Source organism: Oryctolagus cuniculus, chromosome 3 (assembly GCF_051225735.1).
Source record: "Oryctolagus cuniculus isolate XC-2025 breed Fujian yellow rabbit chromosome 3, ASM5122573v1, whole genome shotgun sequence".
NCBI lineage: Eukaryota > Metazoa > Chordata > Mammalia > Lagomorpha > Leporidae > Oryctolagus > Oryctolagus cuniculus.
Window position 1 is genome coordinate 23,030,445 of NC_142869.1, and position 25,466 is coordinate 23,055,910.

The 25,466-nt window shown below is 48.7% G+C and overlaps 1 protein-coding gene across 1 annotated transcript in view; it reads left to right on the top strand.

Annotated features, from left to right (window-relative positions):
* MARCHF4 (membrane associated ring-CH-type finger 4) overlaps positions 1–25,466 on the top strand; it is a 115,401-nt gene that overhangs the window by 70,074 nt on the left and 19,861 nt on the right. The window contains exons 2-3 of the mRNA XM_051848211.3: positions 15,760–15,915; positions 21,988–22,180. Coding sequence (XP_051704171.1) covers positions 15,760–15,915; positions 21,988–22,180 — 349 coding nt within the window. The remainder of the gene's footprint in view (positions 1–15,759; positions 15,916–21,987; positions 22,181–25,466) is intronic.

The following is a 25,466-nucleotide window of genomic DNA, read 5'->3' on the forward strand; positions in this document are numbered from 1 at the left end:
GTCTCCCAGTCACACAGCGTCTTACTGGAGAAGAGAGTGGAGTTCCCATGTCTAGGTGTCTTAAAGGGCAGAGGCGGGCAGTTATACAGTTGTCTTGCCTTCAGTGTGGAACCCTTCAGTCCAAGATGTCTTAGCCTATAGTTTGCCATCTCAGAGACTGAGCTATGCCGAGACTCTTGATGAGAATACTGCAAGTCATCCCTAGCATCCATCAGTTCCTCCCTTCTCTGAAGGGAGGCACCCAGGCTAAGCCTGTACAGACTCACACTGGCTAGGTGTTCCTGGTGTCTCTCATGACTACTTCCATTGCTTAAGGTTGCCTTGGTTGCACTGTTACTCATTTCTCATTTGGCACTGTCTTGGCTCAGCAGCCTTGTCCTGCTCCTTCCCTATAGTGTAAAGAAAGGTATGTAGGAGGGGGCAGACTGTCAGCATTTTCTGAGCTGTTCTTCGTTGGCTCACTATGGAGAGCTACCCATGAGAATGTGGAGAAAGAACTAGATCTTTTTTTAAAAATTTTAAAATATTTTTTATTTATTTGACAGGTAGAGTTACAGATAGAGAGAGACAGAGAGAAAGGTCTTCCTTCCATTGGTTCACCCCCAAAATGGCCGCTACGACTGGTGTGCTGCGCTGATCCAAAGCCAGGAGCCAGGTGCTTCCTCCTGGTCTCCCATGTGGGCGTAGGGCCCAAGGACCTGGGCCATCCTCCTCTGCACTCCCGGGCCACAGCAGAGAGCTGGACTGGAAGAGGAGCAACCGGGACTAGAACCTGGCCCCCATATGGGATGCCAGCGCTGCAGGCGGAGGATTAACCAAGTGAGCCACGGTGCCAGGCCCCGGACTAGATCTTGAATGGAGGCAACAGCAGCACACACCAACACACTCTGATGATAGAGATGGAAATTAGTGTCATTTCTCTGACAACCAATTTAGCAAAGCTGTTTGAACAGCCTTAAAAGTTTCCATGTTGGGGCAAGCATCTGGTGCAGTGGTTCAGACACTGGGACACCTGCAATCCATGTCAGAATGCCTAGGTTTAAGTCCCCATTCTAATTGTGATCCAGCTTCCTGCAGGTGTACACCCTTGGAGGTAGCAAGTGACAGATTGGGTACTTGAGTCCCTGGCACCTATGTGGGAGAAGATGGAGTTCCAGGCTCCTGGATTTGGCCTGGCCTAGCCCTAGTGTTGTGGGCATTTGGGGATGAACCTACAGATAGAGCAATCTCTCTTCCTCTCTCTGCCTTTCAAATATAAATAAACAAATAAACATTTTAAAAAATCCATGCTATTTTAATTTGGAATTCCATTCCAGGACAGTCTTCATGGATTGCCCTGAGAATGCTTTCAATGTGAGAACAGGGCCATCAAAGAAGGAGGTACCTTTCTCTGAAGGGAGGAGAGAATTTCCACTTTGACTATGACCCTGTCAGAATAAGATCAAAGTCGGTGAACTCAAAAGGCTTCCATAGCCTTGGCAACTCATGACTAGAGCCTAGGGAGATTACTGATGCCATAAACAGGAGTGTCAAATTGTTAAGTCAACAACAGGAGTCACTGTGTTCTTACTTCTCATGTGGGATCTGTCCTTAATGTGTTGTCCAATGTGAAGTATTGCTATAACTAGTACTGAAACAGTATTTTACACTTTGTGTTTCTGTGTGGGTGCAAACTGATGAAATCTTTACTTAATATATACTGAATCGATCTTCTGTATATAAAGATAATTGAAAATGAATCTTGATGTGAATGGAATGGGAGAGGGAGCGGGAGATGGGAGGGGTGCGAGTGGGAGGGAAATTATGGGGGGGGGAGGAAGCCACTGTAATCCATAAGCTGTACTTTGGAAATTTATATTTACTAAATAAAAAAATCATAAAAAAGAATGCTTTCAATGTGATGGAAAAATTTACAAGTTTAAAAGAGTTGTATGTTATATTCCTGACCTGCGGTGGAATTTTGTATGTGGGAAGGGACTGTAGTGATGAGTAAAAATTTGAGTTCCAACAAATATGTGCACACTTTTAAGATATGGCCTTCTGCTTGTCAGCTTGTGTCTTGGACATAGCAGGAAAAATTCCCTTAAAAATCTAATTGGCTAGCAAAGGTCTAGGAAAAAAGTGATTGAAATGATAGATGTCATGTGAATAAGATCAAGAACTAGAACTTTGCAGGGGGGATGGATAATGGCCAAAGGGAAGATGAATGAAGTTTTTTTTTAAAAAAGATTTATTTATTTATTTATTTATTTATTTATTTGATGGGCAGTTATAGAGAGGCAGAGAGAGAGAGAGAGATCTTCCATCTCTTGGTTCACTCCCCAAATGGTTGTAACAGCCGGAGCTGGGCCAATCCAAAGCCAGGAGTTTCTTCTGGGTTTCCCACGTGGGTGCAGGGGTCCAACTACTTGGGCCATCTTCTGCTGGTTTCCCAGGCACATTAACAGAGAGCTGGATTGGAAGTGGAGCAGCTGGGACTCTAAATGTTGCTGATATGGGATGCCAGTGCCAAAGGCAGCGACTTTGCCCACTATGCCACAGCACTGGCCTGGAATAAAGTTTTAAGTAATGGTGATGTATAAGAGAAGGGAGAACCTGGACTTGGGTCACTAAGTCATAGAAGAAACTGAAAACAACCAGTCCTGATTTCTTGCCTAACCATATGATCATCTAACAGAGATGAAAGGCAAAATACAAGGAAGCAATACGTTCCATGCCAGCACAAATGAAGTGAGAGACAAGCACCCAAACCGGGCAAAATCTGAGAATCTGGGTGGGTTTAAAAAGTATGTTCTTGTGTTCGAACAGCTCCTGGGTCTGTGCCATGTGAGTTCTGAAACACCAGGGCTGAGAGTTAGAGATCAACCCGTGCTGCCGAGGACTGTGTTCTGGGGCCTCAATCCCCTGGAGGGAGGCAATGCTGGTCCAGGAACAGCCCCCAGTTCCTGAGTGTGGAGGCTCAGGCCACTCTATCAACTCTGGCCTTGGTCCACACTGGTTTTCATCTGTGGCTCTGCACAGCAACTCGGAGGCACCAATGAGCAATGGGGACTCAGGCTCCTTCCATCTTCTTTCAGGGTTGGGGTGTCTGAGAGATAGGGAGGAGGACCCTTGAAGATGCCCCTCCCCCTTGGTTCTTCCCAGCTTCAGAAGTAAGGAATAGAGAACTTAAAAAAAAATAAAAATAAAAAATAAAATTGCCAAGATGACAGAAGCCACAGCCACTTGGAGCGACTTAGCAGAAGCTTGGAGCCAGCAGACCGGCGTCAATTCACACGCCATAGTAATGCAGAGTTTACTTAGCATGCTTATTCCTGACAGGGGGCTGGTGCCAAGATTTCAGGAACGGGATGCTTCCCAGAGAGGAGTGGAGAGAACTGGGCGGGCTTCTCGGCCGACTCTGGTGTGGGCATCACCTGTGCAGCAGGGCGGGGCAGCAGGCCTGCCGGGCATGGGAGCCACTCTTTAGAGCGCTGAATCTGAGACCTGGGGGGTCAGGTCTGAATTGTTTCCTATCTCAGTGAGTGTTTCTCCGCTGCCTGCCCCAGGAAAGGCTGGTGCCCTCTCCAGGCTTCAAGATTTTGGATTGAAATGGAGTAAGGTGATACAGATGAAGAAAGGCAGATCTCTTATAGAGGCCCCACTGATGCAAAGGTCTACCCCATCTCCATAAAAGCAGGCAGAGGAAATCACACGGCAGCAATCCTTCTCCTCCTGATCCCTTTCCTGCTAAGCTCTGTAGGATGCAGGTCGCTTTAGCCTCTTGCCTCCGCTTTCGCTTCTCCTTTCCTGTATATATACATCATGAAGCCGTTAGTTGGCCCTGAATGTACAAGTTGCCAGCCCTACCTGAAGGGAGAGGCAGAGTGATGGCTGTGAGCACTCACAATTTAACGCCTTTTCACCTTGCCCTGTTACGTGCACGTGAGGGAAGACAGCCTGGGGACAGATGAATCCCAAGGAAGGACACGGAGGCAGGCAGGTGAACGCAGAGATATGCTGTCTGCTGTCTTCCTCCCTCACTCAGATAACAGGGCAGTTGGCAGCACCTGGAGACGCCTGGATTTCACCACAGCATCATCCAGACTCCCAGGTAACTTATGGACTCCTGGGTTTCAGCTGATGAGCTTTGTTTACAAGGCAGTAAAGTGAGGTGGTTGGTAAGGCAACAAACTACAGAGGCCTCTTGTCCACAGCATCCTGCACTACACTTTTGTCATTGCTACAGTGAGCACTCCTTGTGTGTCAGAGAGGGTCTAGGGATATCTCATTATGCATTATCCCATGAGAGCCTGGGGTAGCAGGTACTGTCCTTGGTCCCACATTACCTTTGAGGAAACTTGCCCAAGGTCACAAATGGCAGGGCAAGGATCCAGCCTAGGGAGCCAGGGTCCATGGATACCATTGACCAAGCTATGCCATCTTATGCATGAAAATTTCTGGATCCTAGCACATGTTCAAAATTCTGAGCTGGCAAGGGAGGCAGCAACAATAGCAGAAGCACTAGCTAAATCGCATAGGTGTAAGTGATGGGACTGGGGCCCAGGGTGGGTATGTAACTTGCACAACACCCCTGATTTGCTAAGTAGGAAAACCAGCATTTGAACTCAGTAGTCAGGGTGTATGGACAGCGACTGGCATGCAGTAAGTGCTCAGTTGATTTTAGCTCTTGGTGTTTATTTTCATCTTTGTGCGGGTAAGAGTTGTAAAACGACGTAAGAGACAGGTTTGCCACAGAGTATTTGATCCAGATCTTCACAAAGGGAGTCTCAGCCAGCCTCTGGCTTCAAGAGACAAAGAATGATTGTTCATGAATCTGAATTTCTGGAATATAGCCTGGGAATGTGAACTTTTTATTTTTACATTATCTGGCTTATTACAAAGGATACAGATGAACAACCAGATGGAAGAGAGGCAGAGCAAGGTGTGAGGCAAGGAGCTCCCATTTCCTCTCTAGCACTTCGACATTCAGCTATCTGAAAGCCCCAGACTGTGGATTCTTAACAAGATCCTCAGGTGATTCTTATGCTCACTAAACTCTGAGAACCAAGGAACCTTGATAGCTTAAACCCACAGTCACCAGGCAGAGAGCGGAAGAACTAGGGTAGGCACCCAGAATGCTCTTGCCTGTCTGCCTTGCGAGAGTCAGCTACACACAGAGGTGCTGCTGAGTGCCTAGGGCTGAGACCCAGAACTTGTGTGACGTGTAACGCATCACAGCAGCTCATTTGCACATGCAATATCTCCTGTATCTCTTAAAAACACTGAACACTATGTTAATTACAGTGACAGACATTTACATCCTGGGAACTTTCACTCCACTTCTTTCAAAGAACACCACGAGGGTTTTTGCACAATTGAGGCTGCCAGCATGTAGGGAACACAGAGGACTGACCCTAGTGGGTGGCTGTCTTTGCCCCTGAACTTGGCCAGATGACTTGTGCCCTTGGCTTGGGAAATGCAGAGAACACTGTGACCTGGCATCCCTGAAATTTCAGTCTGTTTGAGTGGACTCTGGGAGACAGGTCCAGCCCACCTATACAAATAGCCTGATTCTGGTCAGCCAAGGATTATCTAAATTATGTTTTCTTATTGAGCCAGGCAGAGGACTGAAGGCAGATCAGCCTTCAGTTTCAGCTCTTTGATAATTATGGTGATGGTAATGATGAGTTATACAGAATGACAAACGGACAGAATAATGTATTCATGTCATTAGAAATACAGATGTTATGAAAATACACATTAAATATGACCTTCTCTCCTTCCACCAGCCCCTAGATAGCTTCACTTGTTAATTATGCAGATCATGTTTGACTTCATAGAATTGGGTGTTATTTAAATTCAATTATTGTGAGGTTAACATCTTCTTTCTAGTACCAGTTGAGTAAATTTAGAGGCAGTTAGAGGCAATAGGTGCATTTGTCTTATACCAGTTAAATTACAGGGGGAAAAGCACTGCAGGAATAAAATAATTATTGTGGAAATGAAAAGCACAGTCTAGAGGGCTTGGTTGGGGTCTGTTTGTTTTTCTTTGTCTTTAATTATTTTTTGCATTCCTTTTTTTTTTTTTTTGAGATGATGAGCAGATAGGATGGAAAAGTTTCCATAAAGATGGAGGTACATTGTGTGTGTGTGATTGGTGTGTATGAGTGTGTGTGTACGTGTCTGTTTATGAAAGGAAGGTGCTGGCATGAGAAAGAGCTAGAAATAATTATGTGGTTAATTGGATTTAATGTGGATAACTTCATCTCATTAAGACATCACATCTCTTTTTTCTTGGTAATGGAGTTTTTTCTTTTTAAAATCAGATTATCTCTCAACAATCCCTCATTTCCTTCTTGCAGTGTTGCCATAGTTTCTTAAAGCCAAGATTTGGCCCTGGCATCATTGAAAGAGGAAGTGGGAAGCCTGGGGCTGACCTGGCTGGGACGGGGGCATGTTTGGTGCCATGGATGGGTGAGGGAGCTCAGAGTATGGCAGGAAAAGACCCCAACCAGAACAAAAGAGCTGTCCATGCCCTGTCTGACACAACATGCAGAAAATTCAGAATGGTTGGTCTTTGAACAGCAATGGATTCTAGGGCCATGGGGGTTTGGGAGGTCAGCTTGCTAACCAGCCTGCTTCCCACTGATAAGGGGAAAGTTACTTTATCATCCTCTAGGGCAGCCAGGAGTCACACGTTTCCCTAATTCATCTCTCCTCTGTAATCTTTGCTGGCAAGAAGGTCTTCATGATCAGTTATTTTTCTTCGTCCTGATGCTGAGACACATGGATGCTGTGGAAGCACAGGTCTGTAAAATCAAGAAATCATTGCCTGATGTACTGAAGGAAGAAGACACTGGAATCTTCTAGACTTTCCTAGTTTCTTCCTTCTAGCCATTGGGTCCATTGTGCTCCTCCTTTGTCTTCCCCCACATCCCCACCCTCCTCCAGCAACCCAGACCTCAGCTACACAAATAGTCAGTCAATATCATGGACCAGTTTGGTTGTGGCCATAAAGTTGTGAGGGCATGCTACTGGTAAATGTTACTGACAACTGTTCCCTCAGATATGGAGAGTCCAAGGAGTAACACAAAACTGTTCTTTACTTTCACCATCAAGTCAACTATTCATCATCATATAAACTACCAAGGATGGACACTGGGGAATCCACTTTCTTGGTCACTCCTCCTTGTTCTCCTTCACAAACCCAGTGGACATTTCCCACTGTTAATCCCATTTCTCCCCACCCCAACACATTCAGGTTCCAGCTCCACCATGGAGGGAAGGTTCTGATTTTAAGGCTTTAGATCCCATGAATCTTCACAGTGGACAATCTACAAGGCAACTGAAACTTCCTCTGGTGATATGTGGGTACTTAAAAGTTCGTGGAAAAATAGAATTAAAGGATAAGTTTGTTTTGGTACAAAAACTTTTGAAATCCTTGAAAATTTTTTTTTTCAGAATATGTGTTCTCCATGAACTTTATAAAGATCTCATGTATAGACTCCATCTCTGAGAAAACTTTGATGGACTGCTAGGCTTACCACAATCTCTGTCACTTGTCTTAACAAATGTCTCTTCCTCATCAAGAGTGGGGGTGTGAAGAAGAAGTGAGAGGAAAATAAAACCCCACCCTGTCCTCCCATCCACACATACACACATCAGTTAATGCTGGTGACAATGCCTGGAACCAGGTTCAGAGGAGAAGCATATGGGGAAAGCATAATAGGGTTTCTGTCTTTGTGACTATATCTCAATGGGATGTCTTGGTATTGGGACCGGAAAGGTTAGACCTTGATGGACAGGCTGCCATGGGTAGGAGCAGGGACTGGTGTAGAGATAATCTAGATGAATTAGAGGAAGCCTTTTGGACAGAACTGGGTTCAGAGCCTCACTCTTCCATGACTAGAGCAAGGAGCAACCTCTCCGAGTGGGTGTCTTCATCCGAGAAATGGGGCTAGCTTCACTTGGGTATTGAGGTAGTAGATGACACAATGTCTGTGAAAGTGTTTTGTCAGCCCCTGAAATGTTTGTATCCCTAAGATTACAAATAAAAAGAGAATGTTACAGAAAAGAGGAAGAAAGGAAGGGAAGAACTTGGTCAACATTTGCAGTAGGTGAGAGAGTGGCCTTAGAGACAAGAAGCTCTGCCATAAGCACAATATAACTCCTCATATATTAGCCAGCACTTACTGAGAACTTACTATGTGCCAGGTATGGAGCTAAATATCCTTCTCCTGCAGTGTCGTAGATGAGCCACCTTATTTTGATGGCAAACACCCCTAATGCTGCCTGCAGTCATACTTGATTTATCATCACTCCAAAACTCCCCCAAAAGACTACTTTATACCAGTCCCCTGCCTCCAACATCTCTTCCCCTTCTTCACTCTCAATCCATGACTTTTCTTCACATGTCACCTAGAAAATAGAAGAAATCCAGAAGAAAATTTGTCAAATCCATGGTCACTACTCAGTTCTCATTCAACACAGCTCCTCAGCAGCATGTGACAAGGTTCGTTGCTCCCTTCTTTGTGAAACACTGTCTTCTTCTGAGGCTGTTGGAACATCATGTTCTCTTCCCACCTCACTGACCTTCCCTTTTCAGTCCCTTCTGCTGTTTCCTCCACGTTTCCTGACCTCTGGACATTGATGTGGTCCACGGATCAGCCTTGGTTTTCATTCCTTTTCCTAACTACACTCACTGTTTGGCTATTTTATCCAGGCTCAGGACTTCAAATACCAGTGACTCTCCAGTCTATATATTGAACTTAGACCTCCTGCGAAACTCCAGATTAGCCTGCATTGCATTAATTATTTGACATCTCTACATGATCTGATAGGCATTTCAGAATGGACATTTCCAAAACTTAGCTCCTGATCTTCCCTCCAAAACCTGCTGCTCCTTCAGTTTTTCCCATCTCAAGGAAAGGCAACTTCCCATTCTTCTCATTGTTCAGGTCAAAAGTAGCATCATCCTTGACTTTCCTGCTTCTCTGATGTGCCACATCCAATCCATTAACAAATAGTAATGTCTGTGTCTTTCACATATATGCAGAAACTGGCCATTTCTCAGGAATTTCACTGCGACCACACTGGTCCACAACATCTCACCACTCTCCTGGGTTATTGCAACAGCCTTCTGTCTCCCTGTGATGCCCTATTTGCCTCCAGCTTGTTCATAACAGAGCAGCCGGAGCATTCCTGTCAAATATAATCCAGTAATGCCATTGGAAGTAGATGAAAAGGTGGGCTTACAGGCAGAGAGCTGCTACAGCACTCTGCTCAAAATATTCAGGATTTTCATTTAATTCATGAACACATGCCCTTTTAAAAAATTATTTATTTATTAAGGAATAAAAATTTCATAAGTACAACTTTAGGAATACAGTTATTCTTCCCACCATACCCACACTCCCACCTATTCTCCCACCCCTCTTCCTCTTCCCTCTCCCCTTCCCAGTCCAACTATGCATTAAAATTCATTTTCAATTAACTTTGTACACAGAAGATCAACTCTATGCTAAGTAAAGATTTCAACAATTTGCACACACACACACACACACAAAACTGAGAACAAGTTTTACAGTTAACTCTCATAATACAACTTGTTGAGGACAGAGGTCTTGCATGGGGAGTTAGCGTACAGTGATTCCTGTTGTTAATTTAACAATTAACACTCTTATGTATGATGTCAGTGACTGCCCGAGGCTCTTGACATGAGCTGCCCAGCCTATAGAAGCCTTTTGAATCCACAAACTCTGTCAGTATTTAGACAAGGCCATAAGCAAAGTGGAAGTTCTCTCTTCCCTTTGTTTTTTGTTTTTAAGATGTATTTATGTATTTGAAAGGCAGAGTTACACAGAGAGAGGAAAGGCAGAGAGAGAGAGAGAGAGAGAGAGAGAGAGAGAGAGAGAGGTGAACCAGGTCCGCTGGTTCACTTCCCAGATGGCCGTAACGGCCGGAGCTGTGCCAATCTGAAGCCAGGAGCCAGGAACTTCTTCCAGGTCTCCCATGCGGGTGCAGGGGCCCAAGCACTTGGGCCATCTTCTACTACTCCATAGCAGAGAGCTGGACTGGAAGTGGAGCAACTGGGTCTTGAATGGAGACCCGGCGCCCATATGGGATGTTGACACTTCAGGCCAGGGCATTAACCTGCTGTGCCACAGCGCCAGCCCCATCTCTCCTCCCTTTGGAGAAAAGTACATTCTTCTTTGATGGCCACTTCTTTCTGCTGGGGTCTTGCTCACAGAGATCCTTCATGTAGAACATTTTTTGCCACAGTGTCTTGGCTTTCCAGAATGCATGTCCTTAAAATGATCCACAAGCCTTTTGATCTGTCCCCTCACCTTTTGATCCCATTATATCTCCTGCCTTACCTCTTACTTCCCTTCCTCTCACTTGCTCTACCCTCCATACACTACCCTTTTGGGTGTCTCTAGAACAGGGAAGGCATGATTCTGCCCCAAGGCCTTTGAACTTGGTGTTCCCTCTGCCCAAAATGCTCAATTTCCAGATATATGCATGACTTGCTCCTTTACCTTCCTCAGTCTTCACTCGAATGTCCCCACTGTGTGAAGCCTTCCATAGTCACCCTATTTAGAGTGTGGGCCTTCCTCCTCTCACACATTCCATTTCTTTTTTTCCTGCATAGCACATGATAGCACCTTAGGTACTTAATTTATTCATTAATCTTATTTATTGTCTTTCTCTACTAGAGAATTCTAGTCTGTTCTAACCACTGCTGTATCACCTAGAACAGAGCCTGGAACATAGCAGATGAATATTTAACGAATAAGGGAATTTTGAAACAAGGCCCAGAGAGATTCAACAACTTGTCTAGGGTCACACATACTGTACGAACCTGGATACATCTGAGTCTATCTAGGATTAGAATGCAATCTCCTAACTACCATATTAGTCTCAATAAAGAAACACACCCCTAAACTGCATGCCAGAAAGGTAGTGTTTCTATTGGCTCCTGTGTTCTGATTTCCCAGAACTGCAAACTCTGCCATGGTCTGGGGCTGTTCTTGCTACACTAGCTTTTGTTTATTTCTTTGTGCTCAGTGCCAGGGGTGCCTGGTGCCTGTGTGAATGCAATGGGAAGTCTTTGGCTTACTTGCCACTGCCATGGCAACCAGGTAACTTAAGGATTTCAGAAGCAAGACCTTCTGATTGAAAGAGAGCTGGGGGTGGGGGGAATGAAGCAAGCCTAGAATAAACAAGGAAATCTATGAATGGAGAAACAACCAGAGTCTTGGTCCGCCATTTGTAGTGCCATTGGCAGTGAGGAGAACCATCCTACTCTCTCTCCTTCCTACCGATCAGTCACAGCCAAAGGCTAGAGGATTACCCTGTCCTGCTTCCTTCCTCCAGCCTGATCCACTTACCCTACTTGCCTCATCCTGGGGGCTGCTCTCTTCCTCTGTACAGGATCTCCAGATAAGAAGGTCTCCCAATGCTCTCCATGTCCCCATGTAAGACAGGGGACAGTCCTAGAGTAGAAGTCAAGAAAACTCCTTTGATCCCTTGACCCAGAAGGACAGACTCTCACAAAGAATGCAGACTCCGTGGCTCACCTGACCCTTTTCTTAAGGCGTTTGTTCCCTTCCTTACCTACCTGACCTACTTTAGAGTGACAGTGGGAAAACAAAACAGAGTCATAGTAGAAAGAATGGTGACCTTAAAGTTCTTACAGAAATGTTATTAGAATTGTAATGTTCTGTGAAGAGGACTTACAGTAGCAGGCACTGGCTCTGGCACTCAGCACGCATGATTTAATTTAATCCTTACAACTGCCGCTGGGGGGGGTTCAGAGCCATCTGCAATGGAAAGATGAAGAAATGGAGCCTCAGGCAGGTTAAGAGCTTGGCTAAGTTTGCACAGCAGCAAGCAATGGAGAGGCATGCAAAACCCAAAGTGTCTGTTTCCAAAAGCCATGTGTTCAACCACTCCCCTACAGTATCCCTTGGAGGCCAGAGGATTAGAGAAAATCCCATTTTTTCTTGTCTTGGTCATTCCCACAGCGGTCTCTGGCCCCAAAGCTCCGAGCACATCATCGAGGAGGTGTCTGGTGCCTTTTGCATTTAATGAGCCCCTTTGATCTGAGGAGTGTACTGAGCTCCGCAGACAAGATCATGGTAATTCTCCCAGCCCAAAGGCTAGTGCCTCTGGAGCTGGACCAGAGGGGCTGGTCCTTTCCCAGACCCTGGTGCCTGTCCAGTTAGTAAACGCCTTTCCTGGGCATGTCTGATGTGCCCAGTTCCACGGGGCATGTAGGAACAGCCCAAATCCCAGAGGATTTGAAGACGACTGAGTGCCAAGCTGTGGGTGGTGCCGCAGGGACAGAAGACAGGTTTGTGGCTCGTGGTCATGGGAGGGGTCAGGAATTGGGGTGGTTGTAGAGAGGAGGGGACAGATGACTCACAGCACAGGTGCTGGGGGTCAGCAGGAATGGAGGGGCAGAAGGCAAAGGGCAGGTGTGGTAGGGCTCAGAGTCCAACATCAAAAAAGAACTGGCTTTACATTCCAGCCATGTGTGGCCTTGGGGTAGCCATTAAACCTGTCTCTTCAATAGGGAGCTCACGCACACTGAGATATTTACCAGGAGTGGGGCCGGTTGGGGGTGTCCATCCGGTTTCCACTTTCCACCTTTTTATTATTTTTTTAAATTTTAATTTTTAATTAGTTTTTAACAGATTCAATGTGATTTGTAGATACAATTCTAAGAACATGACATTCCCTTTCTCCCTCCCTCCCACCATCCTTCCTTCTCCCATTCGTTTTTTATATTTTTTTAAGTTTTGGGGATAACATATTTTAAATCTACATTAGTAAAAAGGCTTAATACTTCACCGAATAGGGGTCTTTTTGCTTCTTACTATCTTAGCTTTAACGCTTTACTGCAAGGAACATTTGACATCTAACCTGGATCTGCATGGCTGCTGGGGTGTTTCCACTTCTCTTGCTCTTACCCTGGTTACGGCTCTTTAGAAGCCCTGAACACTGAAAGATAATGGTCCTCCTCCCAGATGCCCATAAAATTATACCAAATCGTAAAATACAAAACTCGCATGAATGCCGAGGTTAAAATAGCTTCTTTCTGGATTTTTATTCCCCTGAAGTCCTGGATCACCTCTTTCACTGAAGTTCGCCTTTTCTAGCAGGTTCGGTGTCCTTGCCTCCTAAGATTTCTAGTGCCAGCAGCGAGTCTGGGGTCGTCCAGCCTCAAGGGCACGTGGGGCGGGCGTGGGGAACAAGGAGCTCCAGAGGGAGCAGCACTCCCCTGGCCCTTTGGCCCCTTAGCCAGGCCCTGGGACCAGGCCAGGTCATGCTCCCCACTTCTCCAGAAAATTATGTTGAGGCCCAGGGGCCCCAACAGCTCCACATCCAGAGCCAAGATAGAGGGCCCGAGGCACATTCGCCATTGTGCCCCAGCCAGCGGCTTCCTGCCACATCTCACACCTGCCTCCGGGAGCGCAGACCTCCCCCGGCTCTGTAGCTCCGTAGCTCTGCACAGTTGCCAGGGACCGGAAGTAATGTCTCTTACCTGATCGGCAATTCGACACGGCTGCTTAACAACCCGATTAATCAAACCCAGCTCGTCCTGTTAGAATTAATGAGCCCAGGAAACGCTGCCGTGAATAATGAGGGCTTTTGCCCCTCCCCCAGCGCCTCTCCCCACTCACCCCCCCTCCGGTGTCCTTCTCAGAGCAGTACAAGTACAGCAGCTACGCAACACGGAGGGGCCTTAGGCCCTGCTGGGCGCCCTGCTCGTCTCCGGTGCACCACAGCTGCCCCACCTGGAGCCCAGAGGCTGGCCATGTTCTGGAGCAGCAAAACCTCTGGCTCGTCACACAGATATTCGTGCATTTAGCTGTCAGATTTGGACTGAGTGTCAAACTGCATCAGGCCCTGTGCCAGGTGCTAGGGATGCAACAATGGATAAGATGTTGTCCTTATGAGAGGGTCGTAGTGTGAGTGCCATAACAGGGGACATGGGAAGGGCCTGGAGATGCAGGGAAGGGACCCTGTCAATAGGAGGGGAGGTCAAACAGTTCACAGAGGAGCGCACATTTCGTGCAGTTCACAGAGGAGCACACATTTCGTGCAGTGGTGAAGATACTGAGCAATATGCCTGCAGCCCATATCAGAGTGCCTGGTTCGAGTCCTGGCTCCTCTGCTTCTGATCCACCTTCCTGCTGTTGTGCATCCTGGGAGGCAGTGGATGATTGCCCCAGTGCTTGTGTTCCTGCCACCCATGTAGGAAACCCAGATGGAGTTCCAGGCTCCTGGCTTCGGTCTGGCCCAGCCCTAGCTAATGCAGGCATTTGAAAAGGAGTGAACCAGCAGATGGAGGTCTCTCTCTGTCTCTCTGCCTTTCCAATAGAGTGAAAATATGTAAATAAAAACTTCAAGATTGGGGGCCGGCGCTGTGGCGCAGAGGGTTAACGCACTGGCCTGAAGCGCCGGCATCACCGTATGGGCACTGGGTCTCGGTTGGAGACCCGGCTGCTCCAATTCCGATCCAGCTCTCTGCTATGGCCTTGGAAAGCAGTAGAAGATGGCCCAAGTGCTTGGACCCCTGCACCCATATGAGAGGCCTGGAAGAAGCTCCTGGCTCCTGGCTTCAGATCGGCGCATTTCCTGCCATTGCAGCCAATTGGGGAGTGAACCATCAGATGGAAGACCTCTTCTTTCTCTCTACCTCTCCTCTCTCTGTGTAAATTTGACTTTCAAATAAATAAATAAATCTTTTTTTTTTTTTATTTGACAGGCAGAGTGGACAGTGAGAGAGAGAGACAGAGAGAAAGGTCTTCCTTTGCCGTTGGTTCACCCTCCAATGGCCGCCGCGGCCGGCGCGCTGCGGCCGGCGCACCGCGCTGATCCGATGGCAGGAGCCAGGAGCCAGGTGCTTTTCCTGGTCTCCCATGGGGGTGCAGGGCCCAAGCACCTGGGCCATCCTCCACTGCACTCCCTGGCCACAGCAGAGGGCTGGCCTGGAAGAGGGGCAACCGGGACAGAATCCGGCGCCCCGACCGGGACTAGAACCCGGTGTGCCGGCGCCGCTAGGTGGAGGATTAGCCTAGTGAGCCGCGGCGCCGGCCAATAAATCTTAAAAAAAAAAAAAAAAAACTTCAAGATAAAAGTACATGGAAAGTGAAATTAATTAAGTTTATTTTGGTACAAACAATTTTGAAATCCATGCATAATTTCTCATAGTATGCATTTTTCATCAACTTTTTGAAGATCATGGGCTTGCTGTTGACACTGGCTACTGGGAGGTTTCACATAAAGAGTTCCCCTAGGTTCTCACATCTACAGCTGGCTGCAGCTGGTGGTCCTGTCCCTCTCACCTTGGTCTGGGCCCTCCAACCCACCCTCGTCTCCAACAGCTGACATCTGTCACTTGTGTTGCTCGTCTAGCCCCAAGGGCATTTGAGTTTGTGACTCCCAGCTGAGTGTTTCTACAGAAGCTTGTCAAGCCTGACACCCACTTTAGACAGCACAGAGTTTCCACGGAAACCAGCCCACTCCGGCAGACACACTAGGACTGGAGCCATGCAGGGAAGGCCATCCCCTGTCTTCCCAGCTAGGAGCAGGGCGGAGTAGGGGTGGGAGGAGGGACTCAGAACTGTTAGTTGATCTGACTGATGTTGCTTGGCTACCAGACTGTGGCCTGGTCGGGTGGCCCAGACCAGTGCCCTTGTCGCCGCCACCCACCCACCAGATTGCTCTGGGCTCAGATCTGACCACCTTCTGCCTCTCTTCCTGCAGGGGGAGCTGCTGAGTCCATGCCGCTGCGATGGCTCGGTCAAGTGCACGCACCAGCCGTGCCTCATCAAGTGGATCAGTGAGCGGGGCTGCTGGAGCTGCGAGCTGTGCTACTACAAGTACCATGTCATCGCCATAAGCACAAAGAATCCTCTGCAGGTACAACCACTGGCTCTCTGCGGACATTCGAAGCATCTGGGAGAAAAGAAGTGGTGTGGTCTGGGTGGGTGAGCACTGTGGGCAGCATGCAGGCAGGAGAGGACGAAAGAACTTTATTTTCCATAGGCCCAGCCAAAAGGGGGAGCGATAGGACACAGAGAGAAGTAGATGCAGAGGAAAAGAAGGGTGGGGAATCAGATGCAAGAGAGAGAATGAGTGGAGGAATGAATGAGTGAGTACATGAGGAAAGTGAAGGAAGGAGGACGGAAAGAAAAGGAGAAAGGAAGGAAGGAAGGAAGAGAGGAGGGAGATGGGGAGGGAATCAGGTGGTGATGGTGGGGGTGGGGCCTTGGCTTGGAGGAGTAGCCCTGAAATGCAGGGGTTGGGGGTGGAGAGCAGAAGGACCAGGGAGACTGTAGAGCAGGGCATGGAGGGAAGGCAGAGGGTGGGGGCAGTGAGCAGGAGGACTAAGCTACAGAGAAGGGCAAAAGGGAAGAAATCAGGAGAGCAGACTCAACAGCCCTTGCCGCACCTCAGGGGTGTGTGATCCGCTGGAATCTTGTCCAAATGCAGACTGTGCAGGTTTGGGAGGTCTGGGGCAGGCCTGAGATTCTGCACTTCTCACAATGCACAGGGTGATGGTGACATTGCTGATGCACGGACCGCACTTCCTGGGACCCAGGACAGAGGCACAAATGGAGAAGAGAGAGGAGAGGGCAGCAGAGGAAGGCAGGAAAATGGACAATCAGGAAGGGAGAAAGAGGAGAGAAAGAAGGAGAAAGGCCAATGGGAGGGGCACGTGCAGGCACAGCCATGGCTGCGTGGGGGTCTGCCAAACAGATCTCAAGAGGACTGGAGGCTCCTGATACCACCCCACCCCTCAGCCTGGCCCTAACACTGTCAGTGTCCCCAGAGCAGCTGTCAGGCCTGCGCCACCTTTGTAGCCTCCTGCCTCAAGCAGGTGCACACACACATGGAGGAGCACTGTGCGTCTGGAAATGCCTCCACATCTGCACGGTCAGCCAGTTAATCCGTGTGTAATCAATTAGCCAGTGTGCGCGTGAGCAGGGGGACTTCAGCAGCCTGGCCCAGCTTCACTCCTGCTCTCTAATGGGTGTGGGAAGAATCCATCCTGCAAGCTGCGGTTGGGTGGGGAAGGCAGGGATGGGGTCTTCGCATGGAGAGGCAGCTGGCAACACCTGGAGTTGGTGTCCAGGGCATTCTGAGTCCCCAAGGAGTGAGTGTGAGAGGGTCTATGTGAGTGTGGGAGAGTGTGCATGCTAAGGTCAGGGGGCTGTTTCTGGATGGTGGCATTAGAAGCCCCAGGCCCCTTAACCATCTCCATGGTGTACCCAAAGGTCAGAATAAGAAGTACCGGCTTCTGCCAGGGCTCTGTCTTCAGCCACTCATTGCAAAATCTTGAAGCATCTTAAAATAGCTGTGTCACGAGACAGCTGATTCCGCTGCCTCTGGGGCGTGAGCAGAGGCCTGAGCAAGTTAACCCTCTGCTTCCTCTCCAGCTGGCTCAAGCCCCCAGAAAAAGTCAGATTCCAAACCCAGGAGCCCACCTCAAAGGGCCTGCCCCCTCTTGGCTGGCAAAAGTGAAAAACCATTTAGGGCTAACTTTTTCCTTGAGGCGAAAAAGAAAAGGCTATTCTAATCTCATCAGTCAGATAAGCGAATGGCAGGGTAGGCAGTGTTGATCTGTGAGTCAAGCCGTAAGTGAGCATGCTATCTTGAACCCTGAGTTTCTGAACACTGGGGATACACTCCAGTTTTGCTGCTCCTGAGAATGTAATGGCTATTGGCCAGACAGCACACCAGAGGAAGAAAGTAGTTTGTCCTGGAAGCAGTACTGTGTAGTTGAGGCCCAAATTGCCCCAGTTGTGTGTTTGGAGTTCCTTGGGCCCAGCCAAGTGTGAGACAGCTGCCTGCTCAGCCACAGTGTGCAGCATCTGCCCCCACTGCCTGGCTGGCCATCTGCAGTGCAGGATGGCGCTGGCAGGCCCTACTGCAGCCTTGTGCAGAAATGGGTGGGTATCCCAGAGCTACCTCTGCTCTCAGACACTGGAGGTTCCGTGCAGGTCTGTCACCCCATACAAAGGCGTGAGCAACAGCACAGCTGCTCACCCTGGGGCATCGTCTTAGAAGTCATGTGCTTGGCCAGAAGCACCACTGAGAAAGGACCTGCCACACAGCCCTTGGCTCCATGGCTGCTTTCCTCTCTGTGTTGCATCCAAATCGCTATTATAGGAAGGATCATTTCATTGTGGATTATTAGGTGCCAGTCAACATTCTAACTGTTCACATATATTATCTAATTTAATCCTGGAAACAGTGAAGGGGTACCATTATTACTCCCAATCTACAGACGATACTGTGGAGCCACAGAGGGGTTGGGCAGCTTGCCCAAGGCTGCATAGCTCTTCACTGGTGGTGCCCAGTAGCATGCAGGGGTCTGACTCCTGGCCCAGACTCTTTGCTTCTTTGCCATAATGCACATGCCTTTAGGACACATATGAATTTAGGATGCAGATGCATTTAGGATTGCCCTGCTCTGAGTACCTTTCTGTGTGTGCTGGAAGATGATAAAAAGCTCTGGGTTTCATGGTTATTTCAAAGCACTGGTTTTAGAGTTGTTCCATTTCACCCTCATAACACTCTGGGAAGTAGGAAGGATGAATTATGTCCACCTTTTCAGAAAGGAAACTTACAGTCCTCCTCATTTCCCCACCCCTCCCCCAGGTCACACTCAGCAAGCTGGGGCAGAGCTCAGCTAGAATTGGGCCATCTCTCCCCTTGCTCGACATCCCTCCCTGCTATAAAGAAGTTTCTAGTCCTGGTGCCCTTTTCCTTTAGTCTCTCCACTCCAGGGGTATGGAGAACCTTCTGTCTGCTGGGGCCATTTGGATACTTGTAACATCCATCACAGGTCATACAAACTTAGCAACTTAATTATAGAAAATTAGCCTGCTATAAGATTTCTTGAATTTCGAGTCCCACCTTGGGTTGCCTTGGCGGGGCCAGATGCAATGATTGTGTGGGCTTTAGACAGCCCATGGTGTGGGGAGCAAACCGGACTAGACTGAGTTACTGGAATTAAGACTTATTCTATGCATCTGCTCTCCCACAATGTGGCGTTGGGAGAGAAGTAAACAGCTTCCGCACAGCTGCCTCCAGTTCAACTAATAAACTGTAGGACTTGCTCCTGATTGGAGGAGAGCAGCGTACTCGGCGTGTGGGCAGCCGAGTTGGGATTGGCGGAGGAGGACTATAAAGGAGGAGAGAGACGGCATGCATCAGGAACATCTATGGGGAACATCTAAGGGAACCCGTGCAGCCCCCGAGAAGAGCCGGCCGGCGGTGTGCCGCTCCCCTGCGGAAGTGGGGAATGTGGTCAGGGGGAACTGCCCTTCCACGGAGGTGGAAGGGATAGTAGCCAACCCGGGAAGAACCAGCAGCAAACCCGGGGAGGGCCGAGCAGACGAAAGAACAGCGCAGGGTTCAGTGTCGTTCCTCCACGAAGAGGGGGAGCGACACATGGGCCTGATGTTCCTCACCCCTGCTCTATGCATTGATACCACATAACAGGAGAACAGGGGCTGGAGAAGTCTCACAACACTGGGATCAGAATCTCTCAGCATTGCAGGTGTGTGGTGTGGCAGAGCCTGGTCCCCTGGTCCCTTGGTCCCTTCTTCCTTTCCCAACCTGCCTTACACTGCCTGCCCCCACCCCTCTGAGAGCACCCAGGAGTCCTGCATAGGGTCCACAGATGGCTTGGGGGCTGGTTGGTGGTGGTGGGGGGTGGGGTTTAAGGATGTGCCTCTCTAGATGGAGTTTCTGACATCTGGGAGAGCAGGGTGGGGGTTATTGATCCTTCAATGGTAGAAACAAAAGGCCCACTCAGAAGCGTTTTCCTCTTTCCAAGCAGTGGGGCAGCCTCTGGAAAAAGCATTTGCTTGTACAAAGGTGAAAGCTGAATGATTGGGCCATCTTCTGTAACGTTCCTTTGTTACGTGTAACCCTAGGCTAGGGGAAACAGTGGAAAATTAAAAGGCCCAATTCAGTGTAATGGGATGCTATCTGCATAATTAAATGTAAAGGCTGACATCCTACATCTGGACTAGCAAGTGAAATGTCTTCCAACGGTTACCCCTCCTTGGGGCTGCTGGCCAGTGCCGGCAGGAACCAGAGTCAGTGCTTTCACCCAAGCCGTCAGATGCACAGCGAGGGTCTCCCTGGTGGCAGATGGAGGATGCTCTGCCTCTCCTCTGCGTTCAGGCACAGATGCTTTCTGGGGATGTCCCCTGCAGGGCATGAGGCAGATCTCTGCCAGCCGATGTCCTTCCTTCCACCTGCCCAAATCTGACCCTGCCACGTCCTTGCTTAAAGCCATTCCCAGCGTCGCTTTTGCTCCTAGGGAGAAGTTCTAAATCTGCATAGTCTGAGAATCTACATGCTGGGTCCTCCTTACTTTTCACGTTGTCTCACCCCATACTTTCGTCTGCTCTCTCCACTCCACTCACTCTGGTCTTTGCCCAGGTTTTCATACTCACTGTGCTTTCCTCTGACACAGGGCCTCTGCACCTGCTCTTCCCTCTGCCTGTAGCATTCTCCCATCCTTTCTGTGCCTAATAATTCCTGCTTGGTTCAAGCATCATTTTCTCTGGAAAGTCAGATCTCAATGCCATGTATCTCCCTAACTCTTGACAAATTGCAACTGAGAATAATTCATTGAGTGTTGGTACTCCCTAGACTATAAACTCCATGGGATCTGAGACTTGTCTGGTTTTGCCTAGTGGTCTGTCTCCGGTACCTAGCATAGTGGTCATCTCATAGAAAACATGCAAATGTTGTGTGGTTGTCTGAATAAACCCTGTTTTAGTCGGTTTTTCAATACATTAACTAAAATACTTGAGAGGAGCATCTGAGAAAGGAAGGGTGTTTAATTGGCTTACAGTTTTGGAGATTCACAGTCCAAGACCAGGTGGCTCCATTAGTCTGGCTTCTGATGAAGGCAGAGCATAGGTTGAGAAAGGATCGCAAGGCCAGCAGGAAGCTGAGTGACTCAGAGAACAACTCTTCATCTACCCTCTGTATGGTCTCCCCTTATAAAGCCATCATGATCTGGTCATGGGATTCAACCCTAACAACCTAATCCAATTCAGTCACTTGGCAAGGGCCTCGCCTTCAGACATCTCCATCAGATTCAGCCTCCACCCTAACTCATCAACCATTAGCATTAATCCATTAACTGTCCACAGAAGACTTTGGGGTTGAAATGTCTGCATGAGTCTGGGGATCCCATTAAAACCGTAACAACCCCCAAGCCGAAATCTAACTCCTGGCTCATTTAGGCTGGTACTGTCTGGACTAGCCAGGAAACCATGGAATTTCAGAGTTGAAATTCACCCACACCTCAGCTTTTTTTTTTAAGATTTATTTTATTTGAAAGGCAGAGTTGGAGAGAAAGGTATTGATTTTCCATCTTTTGGCTCACTCCCCAAATGGCGGTAATGGCCAGAATTGGGCCATACTGAAGCCAGGAGCCGGGAGCTTCTTGGGCCATCCTCCACTGCCTGCAAGCACATTAGCAGGGAGCTGGATCGGAAGTGGAGCAGCAGAGACTTGAACCAGTGCCCATATGGGATGCCAGCACTGCAGGTGGTGGCCCAACCCCTTACATCATGGAACCCGCCCCCACATTCCAGCTTTCAACCCATCCATCAATATTGCTGTATGTACACTGGTGCTTATTGTGTAAAAAAATGGAAATGCCCATATTAATACACTTTCAGTAAATTATAAACTATTTTTCTTATCTCTTTCCCTCCTCTCTTTGTTGGATTGGTCATCTCTGACATGTATATGAAATGGCACACAAGGTGTTATAGAAACAAACAAAACAGGCAAAAGAAAGGCCTGTGTGCCCTCAGCACTTATTAGCGCAGAAAGAGACTCTGGAAAGAAGATTCTAGAGCCCTGACCACCACCCACTCATCCTGTGTTTTCATTTCTACCCTCCCAGTGTTCTCCACCTGACTGCTAACCTGCCCTTCTCTTCTCCCGCAGTGGCAGGCCATCTCTCTGACAGTCATCGAGAAGGTCCAGATCGCAGCCGCCATCTTGGGCTCTCTCTTCCTCATCGCCAGTATCTCTTGGCTCATCTGGTCGACCTTCAGTCCCTCAGCTAAGTGGCAGCGCCAAGACCTCCTCTTCCAGATCTGCTACGGGATGTACGGCTTCATGGACGTGGTGTGCATAGGTGGGTCTAGAGGCTGGTCTCAGTGGGAAGTGGGAGCCATGTGCTCACAAGATGGACAACCCCTACAGGATTCCTTCCTGGTAGTGGGGGCAGTGTGGGCAAAGTGGAGAAGGTTGCTGTCCCAAGACCTGAGAGCTCGGGAGAGGCTTAGACTTGAGTGATGAGTGGGAAGGGGCAGAAGGCAGGGCGTAGAAGGAAGAGCTCAGTCATTCCCAAGCCAACGTGTTTTGCCCACTTGAAGGCGTGGATACAGAGGCTTGCCTGAGAAGAGCTGAGAGAGGTGGGTTGCTCCATGTGCTGCCTCGAGCAGGGGTTGGAAGGGCTCTTCTCCTTTGTGGACCAGTGGCTGCTGAGCCACAAGAGAGATGCCCACACCTTTCATTTCACCCTTTTCCCAGCAAAATGCCACAGTGATCTCTGCCTCTTCCCCACTTCCAGCTTTCTCTCAGTCTATTCCAATGCCCTGAGCTTTCTCTTGTGTAGTGGTCGGGTTGCACCTCTGGAGGTGGGAGAGGAAATGCCGCACAGCCGGCCTCTGACTGCTCACCCTCTTTGCCTTGAGTTTCTGTGCTTTCATCTACATAGACGAATTTCTGTTCCAGGTAAGATGTTTAAAAGACTTCAGTGTTTTTGAAAACAGTTGGAACTGACAGAGATGCTTCCTGCTTGCTCCCTTACTCCATCCCCCAAGCTTTGCTCCTCTCTCTTCCACAAAGGTTGGTGAAGAGCTTGGTCCATTTTTTCCATGGCAGATCAGTATGGCTGGGAGTCTGAAGGCTTGGCCCAAGTGCCTGAGCAGGTGGGAATGCCTGGTTTGTCTGGGTGAAAAGAAGTGTGCATAAGCCCTGCTATCCACCCTAACCTGGAACCCTCAGATTTTGCCCTTGGTATCAGTGCTAGGAGTATGAGACTTCCACTCATTGTCTTCTCTGGGCATTGGTGTATTTGTTACATCAAATACACTGCATTGCTCTATTTGGCAGGAAAACACCTATTAGCTAGAATTTGGCTGAGATGATTTCTTTGGGGTCTTCTAATATTAAGAGTCAGAAAGGCCAGGAGACTGGCATACTGATAAAACCAGTGGTGCTGGAATGCATAAACTTGTATTCGCCATCTTGCTGCCTCTCCATGCTAACAAAATCAATATATCAACTCCAAGTTCAAGAGCCTTTTAATTATGGCACCTAGGCAGTGAGAGAAACAGATGGCCAGGTTTGGAGGACTGTGGGAGAGAGAGGACTGTGAATGGGGAGGAATTTGACATTGATGCATTTTAATTTCCTTCTCCCTCCCACCAAACTCCCTTCCTACCCCTGCAGAGGCCTGGGTTGGTGATGCCAGGAGCCAGGCGTGTCTCCATATGGAGGATTACGGCAAGTCTGCCAGGAAGGGGGCGGGGGGACTTCCTGCAGAGCCCCTCCTCTGTCCTTCGCTCTCCTTCAGGCAGACTTCAGCTCAGTCCCTGAGGCATGCTTCTACGAGACACATATTCCTGTCACATGGCGTATTAGCCAACTTTGGCCTCGGTAACAAACAATTCCCCAAATCACAGTGCCTTATAGCAAGCATTCATTTCCCATTCACACATCTGTGAGATGGCTGGGGCTCTGCTGAGCTGGGCTGCCAAGCTTAGCTTCTGGCTGGCTGTGCATTGGGTTCAGGCCTGCTCCCAATGTCTCCTCCTGCTGGGATCCAGGCTAAGGGAGCAATGACTACTGGGCTGTGCTTTTCTCCCAGCCAAGTGTAGGAGTACACGAAGGCTGGCAGAAAATCTTGCTTCTCAAAGTGTCTGCGCAGAACTGGCGCACACTGCCTTCTGCCCACAGCACATTGGCCGGTGCAAGTCACCAACAAGCCCCACATCAATAGGGTGCTGAGGCAGGGACGTCTCCACGGCATGGAGCTGGCTCTGGTGAGCTCTTCCTCCCCCACTCAACCTTGGCTGCAGTACATCACAGCAGGAGCTTGTGTATCTATGTATGTCTCCATCTGGATATCTTTCTCTCCCTCTCCTTATAGAACCGTATGATTCAATCACAAGGGCTCCACCCTCATGACTTTTGCCAATCTAGTCACTTTCCAGAGTCCCCATCAGTAAACACCATTGTTGGACTCAGTTTCCATCCTCTGAGTACATGGACACAAGACGTTGGGATTACACTCCTGTAGGAGTTCAGGGAAGTGCACAACTTATGTCCAAACCATAGCCGGCCTCTTGGAGCAGACAGCAGGGGTCCCACGACTTCACTTGTGGGATGCCTACAGATGACACCTGTGACACCGAGTGTACCTGGGCCCACTTACAAGGGGAATCTTCATGAACAGGGCCTGCTCCCCAGGATCTGGGTCACCCAGCACCCCCACTCTGCCCTGCCTGGTATTCCGATATCACCTGCTCCTGTTGTCTCTCTCTGAGCAGAGCTCTGTGTCACCACCTCCTCTGTCTCTTTCTTGGCTCCCTCACTCTCTGGCTGTGTTTCCCCTGGCCCACAGCTATCTCTCCAATTCTTTCTCACATACATGGAGTGCTCAATCTTTCCATTTCTGGGAGAAGCAGAGTGGGCTGATGTTGAGTTTTCACATTGGTTTCCTTTCTTCCCTGCTGTCAGGAAGATATAATTTCTCAGGATTCAAAGCCACACTAGAGCTTTGATCCTGCCCAGACAAGCCACTGGTAGGTAGAGAGAGAACCACTGGACAGGAGGGCAGTGCGTGAGGACCCTCCCTGCTTTTGATGCCACCCAAAAGTAGTCAGACAGACTGCTGTTTAGGCAGCCTCACCTTAAAGGAGTTCAGACTGCTCTGTTATGTTGTTGATTAGTTGGAGCGAGTTCTATCTCAGAGCACGTCCCTGGGAATAAGGACTAATGCTCCCAGTTTGAGACCATGAAACACTGAGACCGAGGCCGAAGGGCAACGGAGTAAGACTGTCAGCTCAGTGTTTTCCTGGGAGATGCTGACACCCAAGGGACAAAATGCTGCAGAAACAGAAACAGAAAAGGGAGGGTGGCAGGTGACACGCAACAGTGGAAACCCACAGACAGATTCCTGTGGTTGTGATGACGGTGATTTTTTTTGTTTTTTTTTTTTTTGATGGTGATAATCAGTAGTGATAATGGAGGTTTTAAGTGTGAAATTCAAGTAGCAGTCACTTCTTCTCTGCAGTGTTCTGGCCCATAGAACACTGCATGAGTGTAAAAGTGTCTGTCTTTTAAGGGTCCTCTGCAGGGAGAATCAGCTGGAGCCTGCAGAGCCTACCCGGGGCGTCCTTCATTTAAAGACT